At 39.2% G+C, this 17,586-nt stretch overlaps 1 protein-coding gene across 1 annotated transcript in view; it reads left to right on the top strand.

The window, feature by feature from the left end:
- Nucleotides 1–17,586, top strand: part of SDK1 (sidekick cell adhesion molecule 1) — an 887,311-nt gene that overhangs the window by 357,902 nt on the left and 511,823 nt on the right. The window contains exon 2 of the mRNA XM_027612940.2: nt 6,175–6,334. Within this exon, the coding sequence (XP_027468741.2) occupies nt 6,291–6,334 (44 nt within the window). The 5' untranslated portion in view covers nt 6,175–6,290. The remainder of the gene's footprint in view (nt 1–6,174; nt 6,335–17,586) is intronic.

Below are 17,586 nucleotides of genomic sequence, written 5' to 3'. Positions count from 1 at the left end.
AGCTGTGTCCTCCTTCATTTCACCTGTAGCCAGCAAGGGCTTCTGTAGGTGGTCCCAGAAAGCACAGCTTGAATCAGCTTGTTCTAAAGCACGTGGTGGACTTGGTCCAAAGAGAATTATCTTAAAGGATCGTCTCATCATTGCAGGGTGACCTTTCCATATTTGCATATTTAACTGTAGTAGAACATACCTGATCATATTTACATTTTTACCTCAGGAATACACTTGAAATGCACAACTGTTGCCTTTAAAAAGATTAGTACTACTATTATGAGAAAGCATAACACACTGTGAGGTTGAACTCCCAGCTTCAGTAGGTGTACATAATGACCTGCCAGCAGCAGGGTTTTGAATGACTATATTTACCAGAAAAGGATCTTCTACCTGTATTTTTCGGAATAGGTGTTCACAAATGATGCATTATGCCCTGTGCTTTTGTTTCTCACTGGGATTTGAAAAATAAAACTTTCTGTTAGTTGTGAATTCATAAGCTTGGGGCATGGAAATGTTTGAATTTGATATAAAAGAAGTTTTGAAAGGAAGATTAGTAGTTTAAACCAAAAGATTAGTCGCCTTGGGAAATTCAGCTGTCGAAAAAGCCGAGTTCAGTAACAAAGGTCCTGCTCCAGCTGATTGCTCCATTCATGCTGCGATTCCTAATCCTTCCCGCCGGACCCTCGCCTGATTTACAGCGCTGATTACCAAGGCCTAATAGTGCTCATCGTCACTTTACCAGGACGTGTGGGACTCGTCTGCCTTAGACACCCCTCGTCTGTGGTGTACTTGGCTCCTCTGCTGTGTAGGAGTTGGTTATTATTTCTCATATTCATTATCACTTTAAATGGAGGAGAAAGGTGAGGTCCCAGAACCGGTCACAATGATGCTGGCTGGCCTCTCTCATTGGCAGAGTCACAGAGGAGCTTGAAGTCGGGCTCTCGTGCAACCAGCAGTTGATTCCTCTCCGTTCTACCACGAGAGAGTTTCTGGTGCTAGACCCAGGATTTTCCATGATGGAGCAGATTAAAGCCCAGGGCAAGCTCACCCTTCTTCAGGGTAGGAAACCTGGAGGCCCAGGACAGTCTTCTGCTTCAGAGCTGCGCGTTCCCTGGTTTCCCGCAGAAGTCAGTGATCTTTACTGTGGCAGATGGGTTGTGGTCCCTTTGTAGATGAGCAGAAGATGATCCCATGTCGGACAGGTAAAGGTAAATCCATTTACATTCTATCAAAACCTTGAAAGTCCATTTAGGGGAGTGACTTCTACATCATAAAATCATGATGTTATCTTAAGAGGACATTACATGCATTGCTCTCCTTTGGATGGCCCTGAAGTCTGTGTTATCCAGAGAGACGGGACTCTCTTGTTCATAACTGATTAATGTTCTATTTAAAAGTATGTGAAAATGGAAATTTCAGAGTTTTTCGTAGTAATTCATTCCAGGGTCTTAACAGTGTTCATTGTTAAGAACTTAGAAGCTGTGACTTAATGTCTACTTATTCTTCCCAAGGAGAGGGAGAACTGCTATTCATTATTTGGGAAAAAACACACGTGCACGTGCACGCGCGTGCACACCCCTCATTGAGCACCAGGTAGACCACTGACTTTGCCCTAGGTCAGAGTTTGATGATCTTATTTCAGAGGTAACTCCATCATTTTTGTCTTTATGGATCTTTTCAGACTTTTCTCTGTTCCATTTAAGGTATATAAGGATCACATGCTTTTGTCAGGGTCTGTGCGGACCTGAACACCAACCCTTCTCTCTCTCTTTTTTGTCACCAAAGCTTTTGTGCTCTGTTGCTTTTATGCCCTCTGAATTTCATGATCTGCATGTATTTCAGTGGTAAATAGGGCCAGGTTCAGAGCAATAACGCTGTTATTCTGCACACTGGCTAGTCTGTGTTACAATATTTGTATAATGATTGTCACTTACACACGTAAGATCCCAGAGCACGGACACATTTGCTTCCCTTCCTCCTATCATAAATGTTAGTCTCTGTGCTAACCACACTTCTGTGATCATTTGGATCACAAGATATTTGCTTGCCAGCCATATGAAACTACTCTTTATGAAAATTTCTTTTCCTGCTAGTTCAGAGTACGCAGCATAATTTGTACAGAGTATAAGCATGTTTAGTAAACTATGAATTCTAGGAAAAATTGAATTATGGAATCATTTACATTTAAAGCAGTCATATAATAAATTGATGCTCTGTCAGTTGTAAAACCAAATTCACATCCTTGAGTGTCTATTTTGAAGCTTTTTTCTTTTAAAAGATATATTTTTTATGACTCATTTTTGTAGGACTTTGGAGTGATATGAAGTGGCATTTCTTTCTCCATCATTAAATATGGTTCAAGTGGCAGGGCACTAATACAGCCTGGAGCTCAGTCAACCCCAAGGTGTCAAAGCTATAGTCATCACACTTCAGCCTTATGAGGCCATGAGAGTGGACAGTTTTAGATGAAGTGTGTAGCAAAGAGGGACATTGGACACGCTGTCACTGCTGGCAGTCGGCCTGAGGATGCCCTTGTAGCTGGCTCAGAGTGGGTGGTGTGCAGTAGCACCTTGGGATGGGACGAGGATTGACTGCCTTCCTGTCTTTCAGTCACAAATTTCGGTCACAGTGCCTGATACTTTGCCTTCTCTATTCCTGCATCAGATGTAGCTGTAGCCTCTTATGGGACAGTGGCTGTTACTTACTCCCGTTGCATTCCTAGCACTAATAACTAAACCACTGTGTGTGTGTGTTGAACAGAAAATCGTGCAAGTCAGAGAACTAAGAATCCTTCTTGACACCTCTCTCTCCCTCACTCCCATATTCAGTCCATCTGTAATTTTCCTTTTTGCTACCTAAATATTGTTTTAAAGCAACCCATTTCTCTCCATCTCCACCACTACAACCACTGCTGTTACCTTGGCCCAAACCACTGCCGCCTTTGAGAACATTTGCCTGGATCACCACAGTGGCCCTAACTGGTTTAATCCCACTGCTCCAGCCCCTCTTAATTCCTTCCCCATGGTGTGGCCAGATGAGCTTTTAACAGCATAGCCTCTTCAAAGGCTGTCTGCTGTCCTTCCATAATAATGGCTAATCATCATCATCATCATAACACTGGCAGTACTTTGACCAAGGCCGATGAATAGGGTGGTCATATAATTTATCATTCACACAAGGACACTTCTGAATGTGAAGTGGCACCAATGAAAATCACACAGTTACGACTTGAAAACAAGGATGTTCGCCTGCCTTGCCTGCAACACCCTGTAAGGCCTAGACCTTGTTCACCCTGCTTCCATTCACTCTGTCTTCTATGTGCCCATAGATCTGCTTGTTTTTCAGTCTTTTGTACTTCCCAGGGTTACTCACCATGTTTGCTACCACCACAGGGCCTTTGCAGATAATACTACTTGAGTTTTTGAATCCTACTGATCTTTTAGCTTCTGCATGGCATCTCATTGACTAGGCTAAGCCTTTTTTTTTTTTTAATAGGCTCATACCACATTCACAAATGCAATTGAACATTTAATTATTTGAATGAATACTAGTAAGAGATTGGCAATATTCTATTATCAATATACCAGTAGTAGAATGCAGTGGTCAACACAAAGGCAAAATAAAGTCTATACAGTTGGCCCTTGAACAACATGGGTTTGAACTGTGTAGACCCACTTATACATGGATTTTTTTGTAGTACAGGACTATAAATATATTTTCTCTTCCATATGATTTTCCTAACATCTCTTTTCTCTAGCTTACTATATTGTAAGAATACAGTATATAATACATATAATATACAAAATATGTGTTAACCAACTGTTTATATTATTGGTAAGGCTTCTGGTCAACAGTAGGCTATTAGTTAAGTTTTTGGGGAGTCAAAAGTTGTATGTGGATTTTTGACTGTGTGAGGGGTTGGTGCCCCTAACCCCCTTGTGTTGTTCAAGGGTTAGCTGTATATTTAAGTTCCATATATTGGGGCGCCTGGGTTGCTCAGCTGGTTAAGCATCCATCTCTTGATTTAGGCTTGGATCATGATCTCAGGGTCATATGATCGAGCTCTGCGTTGGGCTCCACATTCAGCATGGAGTCTGCTTGAGTTTCTCTTACTCTGCCCCTTCCCTGCTAGCATGTGCACATGCATTCTCTCTTTCTCTCTCTCAGATAATCTTAAAAAATTAAATTGTATATATTAAGTACAAAAAAAACCTAGCTATATGTACTCCAACTTAATGTAAAAATACAGTTAATATGCTATTAACAGCATTCTGTTAATATGCTATTTGATGCTTAATTTGTTAAAAATACAGTAATTTAAAAACCCAGCTTAGTAATTCCACAAATTTATCCAAAATGTGAAGTTAAGATATGGGTTCTTGAGAAGATTTCCTTAAGGAGAAACCCATGGCATTTAGAGTCATAATATATGGAATTCAGGGATTCTGTAACAGATTATCTGAGTTTTAAATGGTGATTTCACCACTCACTGGGTGGCCTTGAGCAAGTTACTTAGTTTCCTTGGGTCTCCCTTTACCCATCTGGAATATAATAAGGAATATAATAATGACATCTGTCTCATAGAGCTTTTGTGAAAATTAAATGAGGTAGTGCGTACAAAGTGCTTAGCACAGTTTCCAGCACATAATAAATACTCAGTACCAGCTATTGCTGTTATCTGTGTTGTTGTTACTCTGTTTATTTGTTCAGCAAATATTTTATTCAGTATCTACTTTGCCTCCGGCATTCTAGGTTCTGGGATTCAGAAGTAGTCACTAAGAGGGCATAGAGTAGGTTGGTATAATCCATAAGTACTCTCATTTCTAGACCTTGTAGGTGCCATGACTGGAACAAATGTCATGGTTTGTCGGGGCATGTTGGTAGGGAGAGGTTTTGTCAGCTGGAAGGACGAGAGAGAGTCTGCTCACACAGAACTGGGGGCGCGTGGGGGGTGGGTTGGAGCACCTGGGAAGGCCCGAAAGGGCTCAGCCTGGTTCAGAGTTAGAATTTTCATGTGTGAGTAGAGAGGGTCGGGGGCCCAAGAGAGGCACGTGTGCCAGGGGGATTGTGTTTGAAAGTGAGGAGCTAGAATTCTGTTTATTTTAGTGATGAAGAAACAAAAACCCACATGCCCTAATCAGGGTCCATGTAGAAAATTAGTGATGGGGCCGGAACTAGAAGCTAAGCGTCCTGTGTTCATATTTATGTATTTTTAACTACTGAAGTGTACATACAGAAATTGCACAAATCTTACATAGAATAATTTTCCATGAATTTTCACAAAATTAAGTGCCCCTGTGTAATCACATCAGGAAATAGGTCCTGGTCTGTTCGCCATAAGCCGCCCTGTTACACCCCTCCACCGTCGCTATCCCCCTGAGGTAGCATCTGTCCTGACCTCTAAGAGCACAGATTAGCTTTGCCTGGTTTTGAATTTTCATGAACTTGTGGATGGAAGCATATGCTGTAAACTTCTTTCTGTCCGGCTTCTTTCACTCCACATGTGTCTGTGAGATTCATAGGGTGGGCCAAGAGTTGTTGCATTCTCATTGCTGTGTAGGATTTTGTTGTATAAATACACACAGATTTCCAGTTTTATAGCCCCGTGTGTGTGTGTGTGTGTGTGTGTGTGTGTGTGTGTGTGTGTGTGTGTGTGTGTGACAGAGAGAGAGATGGAAGCTGGATGGTGATTCCTGTCATTTATGTATGCATGTTACTCTTGCTTGTATCCTAGTTACTTTTTTTTTTTAACCAACTGAAGGTACATGAAGAAATTTCTTTTAGAGCCTCTGTGTAGACCATTGGTTGTTACTGTGAAAATATAATGCCTAGTTAAAACCATGGCTTGCATGACCAGAGATTGCCCAGTACGCCTCTTCGTTTTAACAGGTATTAATCATAAATGGAAATAACTTCGATGAACTTGTCAGATGTTTTTAAATGGTGCTGATCATTGAGCTTTCTGCCTTCTGAAATATCATCTAGGGTATTACATGTTTCTAAGGGGTCAAGGATTATTGGCTACTTAATTGGGCCAAATAGCCATCATTTTATAGTTTTTAAAATTAGGTCTGTTTAAGTAAGTGATTGATTAATTGGATGAATGCCATTTTCATGTGTACTTCATTCACTTTTTTTTCTTTCTCTCTTGCTCTTTTTTTTTTTTTTTAAATATTTCAGATGATGTTGTGCCATATTTTAAAACGGAGCCAGGCCTACCGCAGATTCACCTGGAAGGCAACCGCCTTGTTCTCACTTGCCTTGCTGAAGGCAGCTGGCCTTTGGAGTTCAAGTGGATGCACAATGACCGTGAGCTCACCACCTACACCAGCGAATATAAGTAATTAATTGCTTGAAAATAAGATTCTATTTCAAGTTGATGTATTTAGAATATTTGCCTATTGACCATAATAGCACAAAGGGTGAAAATATTTGATTGAATTTCTAATGCATTAGGATTAAAGGAATAGAGTTAATTAGAATGTGATTTAATATTCTGATCTACATTGTATTTACACCTAGGAAGTCTATCATTATATTTGTAAAAGGAAGCCCGTTAGTGAAATTACCAGACTAAAAAAAGCTATAGTTACGGAGGAATGCAAGTAACAGCTTTAGCACGATAAATTTGCTGTCTTGTGGCCACAGCCCCACCCACCAGTATTGTTCGTATTTAACAAGCATGAATGTTTAAACAGAGCTCTTTAAATCAATAGCTTCTGGAGCTCTGAGCAGTCAACAGAAAATTTACCTGGCTAACTTTTAGAGTCAGGATGGGAGAAGATGAAGCTTTGGGGGAGGGACATGAGCAAAGTCTCTTGTTCCAGCAGCAAAAAAGGATGTTTACTGAACTCCTGCATGTGCTAGGCGTAGGGTGCAGGAGTGAGCATGATGCTCTGAGGTGGAGGGGAGGCTGAGATGAGGTCACACCTGAGCTGTGGCTTCTCCCAGGACCAGTGGTACCCACTTGTGAACCTCCTGGTCTCCCTGCAATACTCAGGTCTTTTCATGTTTAAATCTATTTAGCTTCTGTTTCTATGTGAGGGTTATTATAACAGATGCTCTAGTTCTGAGTAGGACAGAGAATTAGTGACTGCCTAAAAAGTCCAAGAGGTCCCCAAATCAGCAGTGTCATGCTCTTATTTAATGGAAATTAGAGAATTGGTTGTCCAGAGGTATTTTAAATAGAGTAATGGGCTTCTGAACATGGGGCATAGCCATCACTCACTCACTTTGGAAGTCAGAAGTTAGGGGCATCTATCTGGCTGGCCCAGTCGGAAGAGCACACAACTCTTGATCTCAGGGTGGTGAGTTTGAGCCCCACGTTGGATGTAGAGATTATGCAAATAAATCTTAAAAAAATTTGTTTTCAAAGATATTATTTATTTGATAGAAGGAGACACAGTGAGAGAGGGAACACAAGCAGGGGGAGTGGGAGAGGGAGAAGCAGGCTTCCCGCTGAGCAAGGAGCCTGATGCGGGGCTCGATCCCAGGACCCTGAGATCATGACCCGAGCCGAAGGCAGATGCTTAACGACTGAGCCACCCAGGCGCCCCAAATCTTAAAAAAAATTTTAAAATAGTCAGAGGTTATAATATGATGTTCCATGAACCACATCCAGCCCACCCAGAATGTGCTATGTGTGTATGTATTTAAAAAATCAGTTGAAAATATATATGGATATACACACAGAATACATTTCTTTTTTTTTAATATATTTTTTTTTAGATTTTATTTTTATTTATTCATGAGAGACAGAGGGAGAGAGAGAGAGAGAGAGAGAAGCAGAGGGAGAAGCAGGCTCCCAAGGAGCAAGGAGCCCGATGCGGGACTCAATCCCAGGACCCTGGTATCATGACCTGAGCCGAAGGCAGACACCTAACCATCTGAGCCACCCAGGCACCCACAGAATATATTTCTTAATTGCTTGCCAGCATTTAACAATTGTAAGATTTCATATTAAAATGCACTTTTTGGTCCCTCTTGACCACTCAGAAGGCCTAGCCACCTGGCTCTGCTGCCCCACACAGAAGAACCGTGTTTTGCTCAGTTACCTTATCCATCTGCTCTTTGTAGACATAGAAATTTGTGACCACCTCTTTCATTATTAGGCCTATACTGTCAGAATATCTGCTGTTATAGGAGCAATTTATCATAATAGTTAAGATCATGTTGACTTCAACAGACCCAGGTTTGAATCCCAGCTCACTCCCAATTAGCATCAGCAATGTAACTTCAGGCAAGCCACCAGTACCTGCAAAATGGGGATGATCATACCTCATTTGTGGTGTTGTGAGCATTAAAAGGCTCTATGTAGGTAAAGTGGTGTATTTTCTGGCCCACAAGCAATCTGCTAGTAAATCCTAGTTGACATTCTATATTATTATAATGAGGTGTTAGGGGACTTGGTTTTGTAGGAGGGGCATAAGAAAGGGAAAGACAAGCAAGCTTAGAAATGAGAACCACATGTGAGTAATGGGCTTTAACAGCCGGTACCTTGAATCCAGATATTTCTATTCAACTTCTGTGTGTGACTTTGGACAAGTGACCTAACCAGTTTGATTTTGATTTTCTCATCTGTAAGATGGGTGTGATATAACCCACCTCAGAGATTTCTCATAAAAATGAAGTGACATAATGTTTTGTATGCCCCAGGAAGAAAGGAATGAGATTTCAGAAGACTCCAGATTATTCTTCCCTACAAAAAGTAGTAATGTGGATGGTCTATAATGATGGTCTTCAAATTGGGGAACAGGGCCATGGATAGTGGCCAAGGAATTTCTTTTTAGATGTTCAGTTTCCATATGTGTGTTTTCTGAGGTTGAGCTGACTGAGAACATGCCTCTGTGTAGGCACCTGTGGTTCTCTTCCCCTGCCCCCTTTGTGCTCTTTCTCCCAGTTCACAGAAGGAAGGCTCACTCTCCCCGAGTCCTCCTATGGAACTGCCTCTCAAGGATGCAAGACAAGTGCATAGTTCCGAATATTTGGCTTGAACAAAATGTGGGGCTCTTTTAAACAACCCCGGAAGAACTTCTTGCCTTTCACATATTCCCTTTAGGGGAAAATAGGACACTAGAAACGGGATATTTTGATCAATTTTGGGTTTTTAAAAATTTGGATATGTTGTGTAGTGAGGCAGCAAGAGCTGTACCAATTTTAACATCCCCACCTTTTCCATTCTCTGGCTGTTATCAAAGACTATATTGTGCCTCAAGGAACGTGTAATGAGAGCAAAGCAAAGAGTGTGCAAGCTAGATCCATGGCAGACAAGGGCATCTTGTTTTATCTAGGTGGTAAACCCACAGCTGCACCCTGGGGTTTGTCCACTTATACAGAGCAGGAGTCGAGTACTCAGGATTTGTCAGAAAGAAGAATGAAGTCGAGAAGTACCCTTTTATGAAGCATGTTCTGTCTGCATTTTACCCTCCTTTGAGAGAAGAGTGTGGTGAGGCCTCAGTTGGAGATCTCAGGGAGGAGGAGGTAGAAAGTGTTGTTTACTTCGATCAGATCCGTGTTCTATCTCGATGCAGAAGGAACATGCACAAGAGGAAAGTTAGGGCTTTGTATTTTTCTCAAACATTTACTCAGAAGACACTTTGATTAACGTTTGCAAAAAAGATTATTCGATATTCTAAATCCATATCCATTTTTTATTACTTTCCTGTGTTTTGCTTGCTGCTGTGCTTCAACCTCTTCTCTACTTGTTTATTTTCTTGTTCCATGTACTCATTGGATTTAAATGAATACAAATGGCCACAAATATGTTGTCAATACCTTCTCTTTGTTGTTAATTTCTATCCAATTCTGTTTATTCTAGTGGTAAATAACTTCCCATTCAATGAAATGTAATTGAAAAAAAAAGCCACTTACCTGTCATTAAGAGACATTTTCTTTTTAAATTTTAAAGGCTTAATAATTATATTTCAACATTAACATATATATGTTGTTTTGATTAACTGTAATAATTCCAATGAACATGTAATACAGAATAATTTTTATAAGCACTTAGAATCTTTTGATCAAAGGATATCATTTTAAGTTGCCATTTATATGTGTATTTTTATTTCAGATAAGTATGTTGGATAATCAATAAATATCTTTCAGGCATAAAAATATGTTACATTAGAATAAAATTCTATGGAGATAAATAGATTTACAACTCAAGTTCAAAGAGTAGAAAGGAACAGTATGAAGGTTGTATCTGTTAAAGAGTTCATTAATAAAAATGGATAATGTGGGTTTCAAAATCTTTAGATTCCAGTGGACACATGTAAAACAGCAGTGTAACAGTTTTGTTTTAAAATGCTAAATCAAGGACGCCTGGGTGGCTCAGTCGGTTAAGCTTTTGCCCTCGGCTCAGGTCATGATCCTAGGGTCCTAGGATCAAGCCCCTCGTCTGGCTCCTTCCTCAGCAGGGAGCCTGCTTCTCCCTCACTCCCCCTGCCTCTGTTCTCTCTCTCTCTGACAAATAAATAAAACCTTAATAAAAAATGCTAACTCAGGGGTGCTTGGGTGGCTCAGTCAATTGAGCGGCTGACTCTTGGTTTCAGCTCAGGTCATGATCTCAGGGTCCTGGAATCGAGCCCCGCATGGGGCTCTGTGCTTAGCGGGGAGTCTGCTTGTGGATTCTCTCTCTCTCCCTTTACCTCTCTCTCTCTTTCACACACACACATAAATAAATCTTTAAAAAAATTCTAAATCATACACCATGCCATTATTATATAGGCAACTATTTAGACTTAATGATGAAACGGTTTTTTGTCCTTTTTAAAATATGCAAGGAAGATGCAGCTTTTTTGTGTTGCTCTTTGCACTAGCAGATTTACCTGTTAATTTGGCACACTCTGGATAATCCACAGGAAGACAAAGCACTGTGGGTCACTGAAGCAAGATTGCAGGGGCGGCTCATTATATATGGCCATTAAAATGAGATACATGCTTCATTCCCATTTCTTTAGAAACTTAGTAAGAAGAAATGGGTTATTCTAAAGCAAGAATGGTTTGGGGTAGATGTGATAAATTATATTCTGTTCACTGAGGGCTTCAGACGTTGAGATGGGTTATCAGGGATCCATTGTATTTTGTCATCATTTTTTTTAGATATAAAACCTGTCCAAAAATCTCATGCTATTTTTTTCAAATTACTCTTTCATCTACTTCCTTCCAATAAGCACCTTCAGCTGTCATATGTTAACCTTCATGAGACCATTCTCAGTCTCAAATTGAAAAACATGGCTACTTTATGAAAATGGTAGCTGTTTTCTCCCTGAAATGGAGTCTCTCTACCCCCACCCCCACTTTGGTGTCAGTAGAAAATACTAATCCTATAAAGGGCACATAATATAAACTCAGCTTTTCTAGTTTTGACCAAAAATAGCATTTTCTTTGCTGCTTGTGTTGCAAACTGCCAAATGAATTTCAGTGAGTTTCTGATGTTTTTCATATTGATGCATTATGCATATTTAGGTACAGGTGACTGTATTGGCAAAATTGTAGGAGTTTAGCAATTAAATCAAGTTTACATAGCTGTCATAGGCAGATTTATCTTTTTTTTCAGAAAATATTTATTTTCAATTATTTTCTGCTTTGAGATAAGAAATTATATTCAAATAAGAATAGATAGATATCTAAGCCAATAATTTCTTAGTGGTAGGCATGATATTCATTGTTATAACAGGAGGGATAATTGGATACTGTGAACTGCTAAAAATCTTATTGTCTCCTTATGTGACCTGTCTCTGTGGTTCAATTTCTGTGACAATATCAACAATAGAAGTTTGATGGATAATATTCTTTTTTTTAATTCCAGTAAGAAAATAGGAATGGTTAAGGAAAAAGTAACTTTTTCTTATGTCTTATAGAAAGATGAAAAAATTCACAATATCAATAAAAATTATTAAATACCTGGGAATAACCTTTATAAGAACCTACATGAAGTGGAAAACTTCACTAAGAAATATAAAAGAGAATCCTAGATAGGAAATCTGAACAACCATAAAACCAGACAAGTATATGAAACAGTTGTGTTTAAGACACTGGACATCAGGCAGCCAAAGGTGGTGATGCCTGAGAAACAAAAAATCAGTGGGCCCTCTGATTGTCCCAGCTTTAATGCCATGTGAGGATTTCTAGGCTATGGCCCCCAGACACAGGGTTGCACATGTGTCTGGAGGATTCCTGAGTTGGAGAGAATGGAGAATCCAGAGAGTTACCAGGGAAAGAGGACTAGAGATCTGCAGAGGTTCTATGTTAAGTATTAGGCAGAATATTCATCAGCACATTCATGTGAGGAGAGTCACCAAGGCCCAGGAAAACACTGCCCAGAAGTGACGGTAGTTCTTCCCATGCTTACCACACAGGGCTGGGTGGGAGGGGGGGGGGCCTGTTCTCACCAGCCATACCAAAAATCCTCATAATTTATGGGATTAATGGATAGAGGATACAGAATTATCTTGGGTCTGTAATGAGAATTATTAAGCCTTGACCAAATGCAGCTCTGATCCTAAGGTTTTATAAACAAGACCAGAAAGGATCAGATGACTTTCAAGTATTTTTGAAGCATTGGAGGGGTGCCTGGGTGGCTCAGTTGTTAAGCGTCTGCCTTCCGCTCAGGTCATGGTCCCGGGGTCCTGGGTTCGAGCTCCGCATCAGGCTCCCTGCTCAATGGGAAGCCTGCTTCTCCCTCTCCCACTCCCCCTGCTTGTGTTCCCTCTCTCGCTGTCTTTCTCTCTGTCAAATAAATAAATAAAAAATCTTAAAAAAAAATTGAAGCATCGGGGAGCAAAACTCAAGAATATTTATAGCAATACAACAATTTCCAGCACCAAACAGGGTAAAATACACAATGTCTAGAATTGAATCAAAGATTATCAGGCACATAAAGAGGAAGAAAAGTATGACCCATAAGGAGGAGAAATATGAATCTATTAATCTCTCAAGTCAAAACTGACACAGGTGTTAGAAGTAGCAGAGAAAGATATTGAAACATCATAAATGTATTCCATGTGATCAAAGCTAAATACATACATGAAACATATTAAAAGGCAGAAATCAAACTTCTGAAGATGAAATCTATAATGTCCGAGATGAAAAACACATTGGATGGGGTATCAGCAGATTAGACATGGCAGAAGAAAATGTTAGTAAACTTAAAGGTATAGCAATAGAACTATCTGCAATGAAAGGCAGATAGAAAAAAAGGGGGGGGATCAAACCCAATGAAATGATCATTAAGAAGTTACAGGACAACTTCAGCTGGCCTAATGTATGTGTGATTGGAATCCCAAAGGAGGCAGGGGCAGAAAAGTATTTGAAGGAATAATATTGAAAATGTTCAACATTTAGTGAAAACTACAAACCCACCAATGAAAGAAGCTCAGCAGATCCCAATAGTGGATTTGCTGGCCGATGCAGTAAGGAAGACAAATACAGAAAAATAAAAGACATCTTGATTGTAAGAGAAGACATAAAAATGTCTTTTTTTGAGGGCGACATGATCGTCAATATAGAAAATGTGACATTATCTATTAAAAAGCTGCCAAAACTAATTAAGTGGACTTAGCAGTGTTATGGGATACAAGATCAGTAGTTAAAAATCTGAAGACCCTGAGACAAAGCATCTAATTATGCTTTATTGCTAAGCTATGGGAAAGACTTCTCTACTTGTCTTTTGTTTTGTTTTTAATCTGCTCTGCCCCCTACTCATCGAAAGGAGCAGTCTATTGAATTGAGAACTCTTTTGTTAGGTGACATGTAACCAGTTGGTTTCTTCATCATCCCACTGAACTGAGTGTGACTTCCGCCTGTGTCTTCCCATAAATGGCTTAGTTATCCAAGTTGTTCGGCTTCAGTTTTCTTGACTTGGTTTATAGTCACTCTTCTGCTTGTTACCTCTCCATTAGTCCTGTCCTCTTTGAACTGCCCAGCCCACAATAATAACAGTTATATTTGGCTCAAATGGACTAGTCTTGCACATTCTGGCTAAAATAATTAGAATCTCTTATAGTCCTACACTGCTTAAGGGTCTAGGTCCTTTTATCTTTTTCTTAACACATTTCACTCTGGATTTTTCATTTCAGTGTTTTGTTTGTAAAGAAAGCTGTAGACTGATTCCACTTTTGATTATTATTCTTTTTAAATTTCATATAGGAAATTTATAGAAATAACATTGAAAGCCTAATGATTTATCATCACATCTCCAAAAGAAAAATCAAAGTAGTTCCAAGAAGGGTATAAATGGTTTACAGGGGTTTTTGTTGTTGTTGTAGTTGTTGTTGTTTTCCTTAACCATTTTTTTTTTCACTTTGAATATAATATTGGGCTCTGGGCCAAGATATGAAGGTTTATTATAGAACTTGGTTGTTTATTTTCATGCAAAATAGATATTTTATACCAGCATAAAAAGTTAGAGTTGTGAAGAATAGTCCTACCTGGAGTGGCATAAAATGGATGTAGGATCCCTATTCAAAGAAAAAAAAAAGCCTTAGGTCTAATTTTAATGGGCATGAAGATTCTCTCTTGGAATTGAATTATATTGCCTGACCTGAGAGGGAGAAATGCAGATGTGCCATCATTATTCAGAACCAGCACCGATCTCTGTAGACCTGTGTCCTTAGTCATAGTACCTCACTGCTCCTGGAAGAACTGCTCCACAGTAATTTGTCTGCACCCAGGCAGTATTTTATCAGACATTTTCTCAAATTTTAGTGTTTCATGTTCAGGAAAATTCATAACAGGTTAATTTATCCCAGTTTTGGAGGGACTGTTATTGCCTAGTGATTCTTTGTGGTTTACCAGGAAGCCACGATTTTTAAAAGAGAGATGATTTGGAGAGGCATTATTTGGGTTTTTCTGTGACCATGGTGAGCACCTGGTAACTTCAGAAGCTTTTTCACCTGAAATAATTTTGGCTGTGTCCTGTAGTGTAGACATGTGGGGAATTCTAGGACAAGCCACAGAAACAAACTCTTTCTTACTGAAATGGAATAGGAAGTTGTTGTATGGACGTTGGGTTGCCCTTAGAATCAGTCTCCAGGCAGGCTGGAGATTGGGCAGGAACAGAATGAGGTGAGCCCACTAGAGCCAGTCAGCCCAGGAGCCAGTCCTGCAAGAGTCCTGCTGCTAGTTCACCTGGAGCCTGGATACTGTTGTTTGCCACTGCCCCCCTGGGCCCGGGCTCTGCTGCACCCCGGGACCACTGCTGTCAGATGAATGCTCCTTCAGCCCCATTCCTGTGCATCACCAGCCTCAGATCAAAAATCCAGAGTACGTGTGGCCAGTGGTCACACATTGCTTCCTGCCTGTGTCCAGGGGTCTGCCTCCACCGAGACTCAGAGTGGAAAATTCTCCGAACACAGGAAAATGCTATAGATCCCAGGTAGACAAAAAAATGTCAAATGTTCACTACAGGCAGGGCTAGTCAAGCAGCTACTTATGGGCTGAAATAGAGCTAACGTTGCTTGCTAGAGAAACTCTGGGCTGGTTCTTGTGGTCCATCTGAGAGGCAATTCAGAACTGAGGTATTCTCTTACTTAGCAGGAATGGACATTTAAACCCTTGGTTTTGCTGTGATTTTGTGTTTGATTTTCTTTAATTTGCTATTCCTGATAATGAACTAGCCCTGGAAAATATTCTGTTGGTCTAGTAGAATTCTGCCTTTATACAGTGAATACAAACATTCCCTGCTGTGTTTATTTGAAGTAGGAGCAGGCATTTTCTATATTTTAGTGGCATATGGTGCTAAGATTTTATCATACTTTCTTATAAAGAGCCAGGAAACATTCTCTGCTTAAAAATGTGTGTTTATAAACAATAGGCTTGCAGTGAATATTCCCATCTGTTAGGTGAACATAATTTGTATAGGAATTCCTATAATAGGTGGAGTACTTTGCAACTTTTCTGTATATTTTTTCCCTGCCGAGACATTAGACTAAAGAGATGGTACAAAACAGCATATGCCTAATATTCAATTTTGTATCTGCTTCTCCCTGTGGTTTGCAAACACTGCTATTTTTGTGCATTAGTACATAGGATTACTACAGAAATTCATAAAAATTTAAAATCTAGGATACTGCAAAAAAAAAAGAAAATGGAATGGATAACAATTATATAAATTTGGAAATGTTGCAATGATGAAACTGTTCATGTAGTTTTTCAAATATGTCCTCCCAATACTTGTGTTATTTCATTTCCAAAAACTTTTGTTGACTTCATTTTAACTTAATTTCAAAACTCCTCCTTAGTATAATAATAGTATCTGACAGTTAAAGCTGCTCATCCTTCTAGTCTTGATTTGTAATTTAAATAAATGGCATTGACTTTTTGTGTTCGGTTTGATATTATTCTTATTATCCACACTAATTAATTTTTTGTTTGAGATGAGCCATTCCTCAGAATAGAGTAAAATTTTGAAGATTAAAACTCAGCAATAATTTTCATAAAAGATTTTATTAATCTTGTCATGGGAATACCAAGATGGTTATCAGAGGGAAAACATACTTTGATTAATATTTGCTTAGTGCTGAATTACCTATATTGTCCAAATGTTTTAGTCACTTAAAAATTATGCCTTTAAGTTCCTTTTTCAGGTTGACGAACTGGACATACTTGAGTAAAAGGATGAGCAATCAGTTGAATATAAGCGATTTCAAGCTATGTTTAGGAACTGAGCTAATAAAGCATACTGTTCATGGTGCTTTTTACCAGATTTTTAAAAGTTTCTCTGATTATCCTTTTGAGAAGTATTTTTAAATTGAAGATAACTATTAACATCTTTGTAATAAAGGATAACGTCGCCGAGTTTTCTCTTTTTTGGGAAATAGGCTACCATTTGATTGGGTGTTAGCTCTCTTTTTCTTTCTTATGGTAGGCAACTTCCCATTTGTAAAAAGTATTCAGGACTCAGCCTTATTCTTGATTTGTTTTTGAACATGGCCTAGAAACCAATTAATGTACTCTCTTAGGTATCGTGAAAGGTTTGGGCTCTGGAGCTGTAAAACTCACTTCAAGTGGTCCTTGGTTATAAATTGTACTTGCTTATGGATTTCAAAACATCCTAAGTTATAAAACTAATAGTAAACCCTAAAGCAGGGCTTTTATGGGATCTGTATCTTCTAACTACCTTATTTTCTTCTGTAGGATGTTATTGAAGTTTTTAGAAAGGCATTGGTTTGAAGGATGTGATTACTTACAGTCACAGCAGTGGAAAATACCAGTGAAATCACCTTTCAGTTACCCAAAATGTTTTTAAAGTTAATGTCAGGCCATATGCAGAGAAGCGAGGGAAGTGTATGAATTGTGTTGGGGGCTCTACAACAGTGAGTGCAGAGGGGAGTTGTGTCACTGGGTCATTGCTCTCTTTGCCTCGATGACACCTGTATCTCATCTTAAAAGTGTTGTTGGAATTTTTAGGGAGAGTAACATGACATGTTATGTAAAGATTGTTGCCAGTTCTAGAAATAACTTTTAGAGATTCTAAGAGAGAGAATTATAAACACTTTTTGTTGAAATGTCTAGTTTAAGTGTAATGACCTAGAGCTATTTTACGTTTGTCATTTTTTCAACTAGTTATAAGTGTTATCTTTTACATGTATG

Source organism: Zalophus californianus, chromosome 10 (assembly GCF_009762305.2).
Source record: "Zalophus californianus isolate mZalCal1 chromosome 10, mZalCal1.pri.v2, whole genome shotgun sequence".
Taxonomy (NCBI): Eukaryota; Metazoa; Chordata; class Mammalia; order Carnivora; family Otariidae; genus Zalophus; species Zalophus californianus.
Note: the sequence above shows the minus strand (reverse complement) of the source record. Positions and strands in the feature narration are given on the sequence as shown.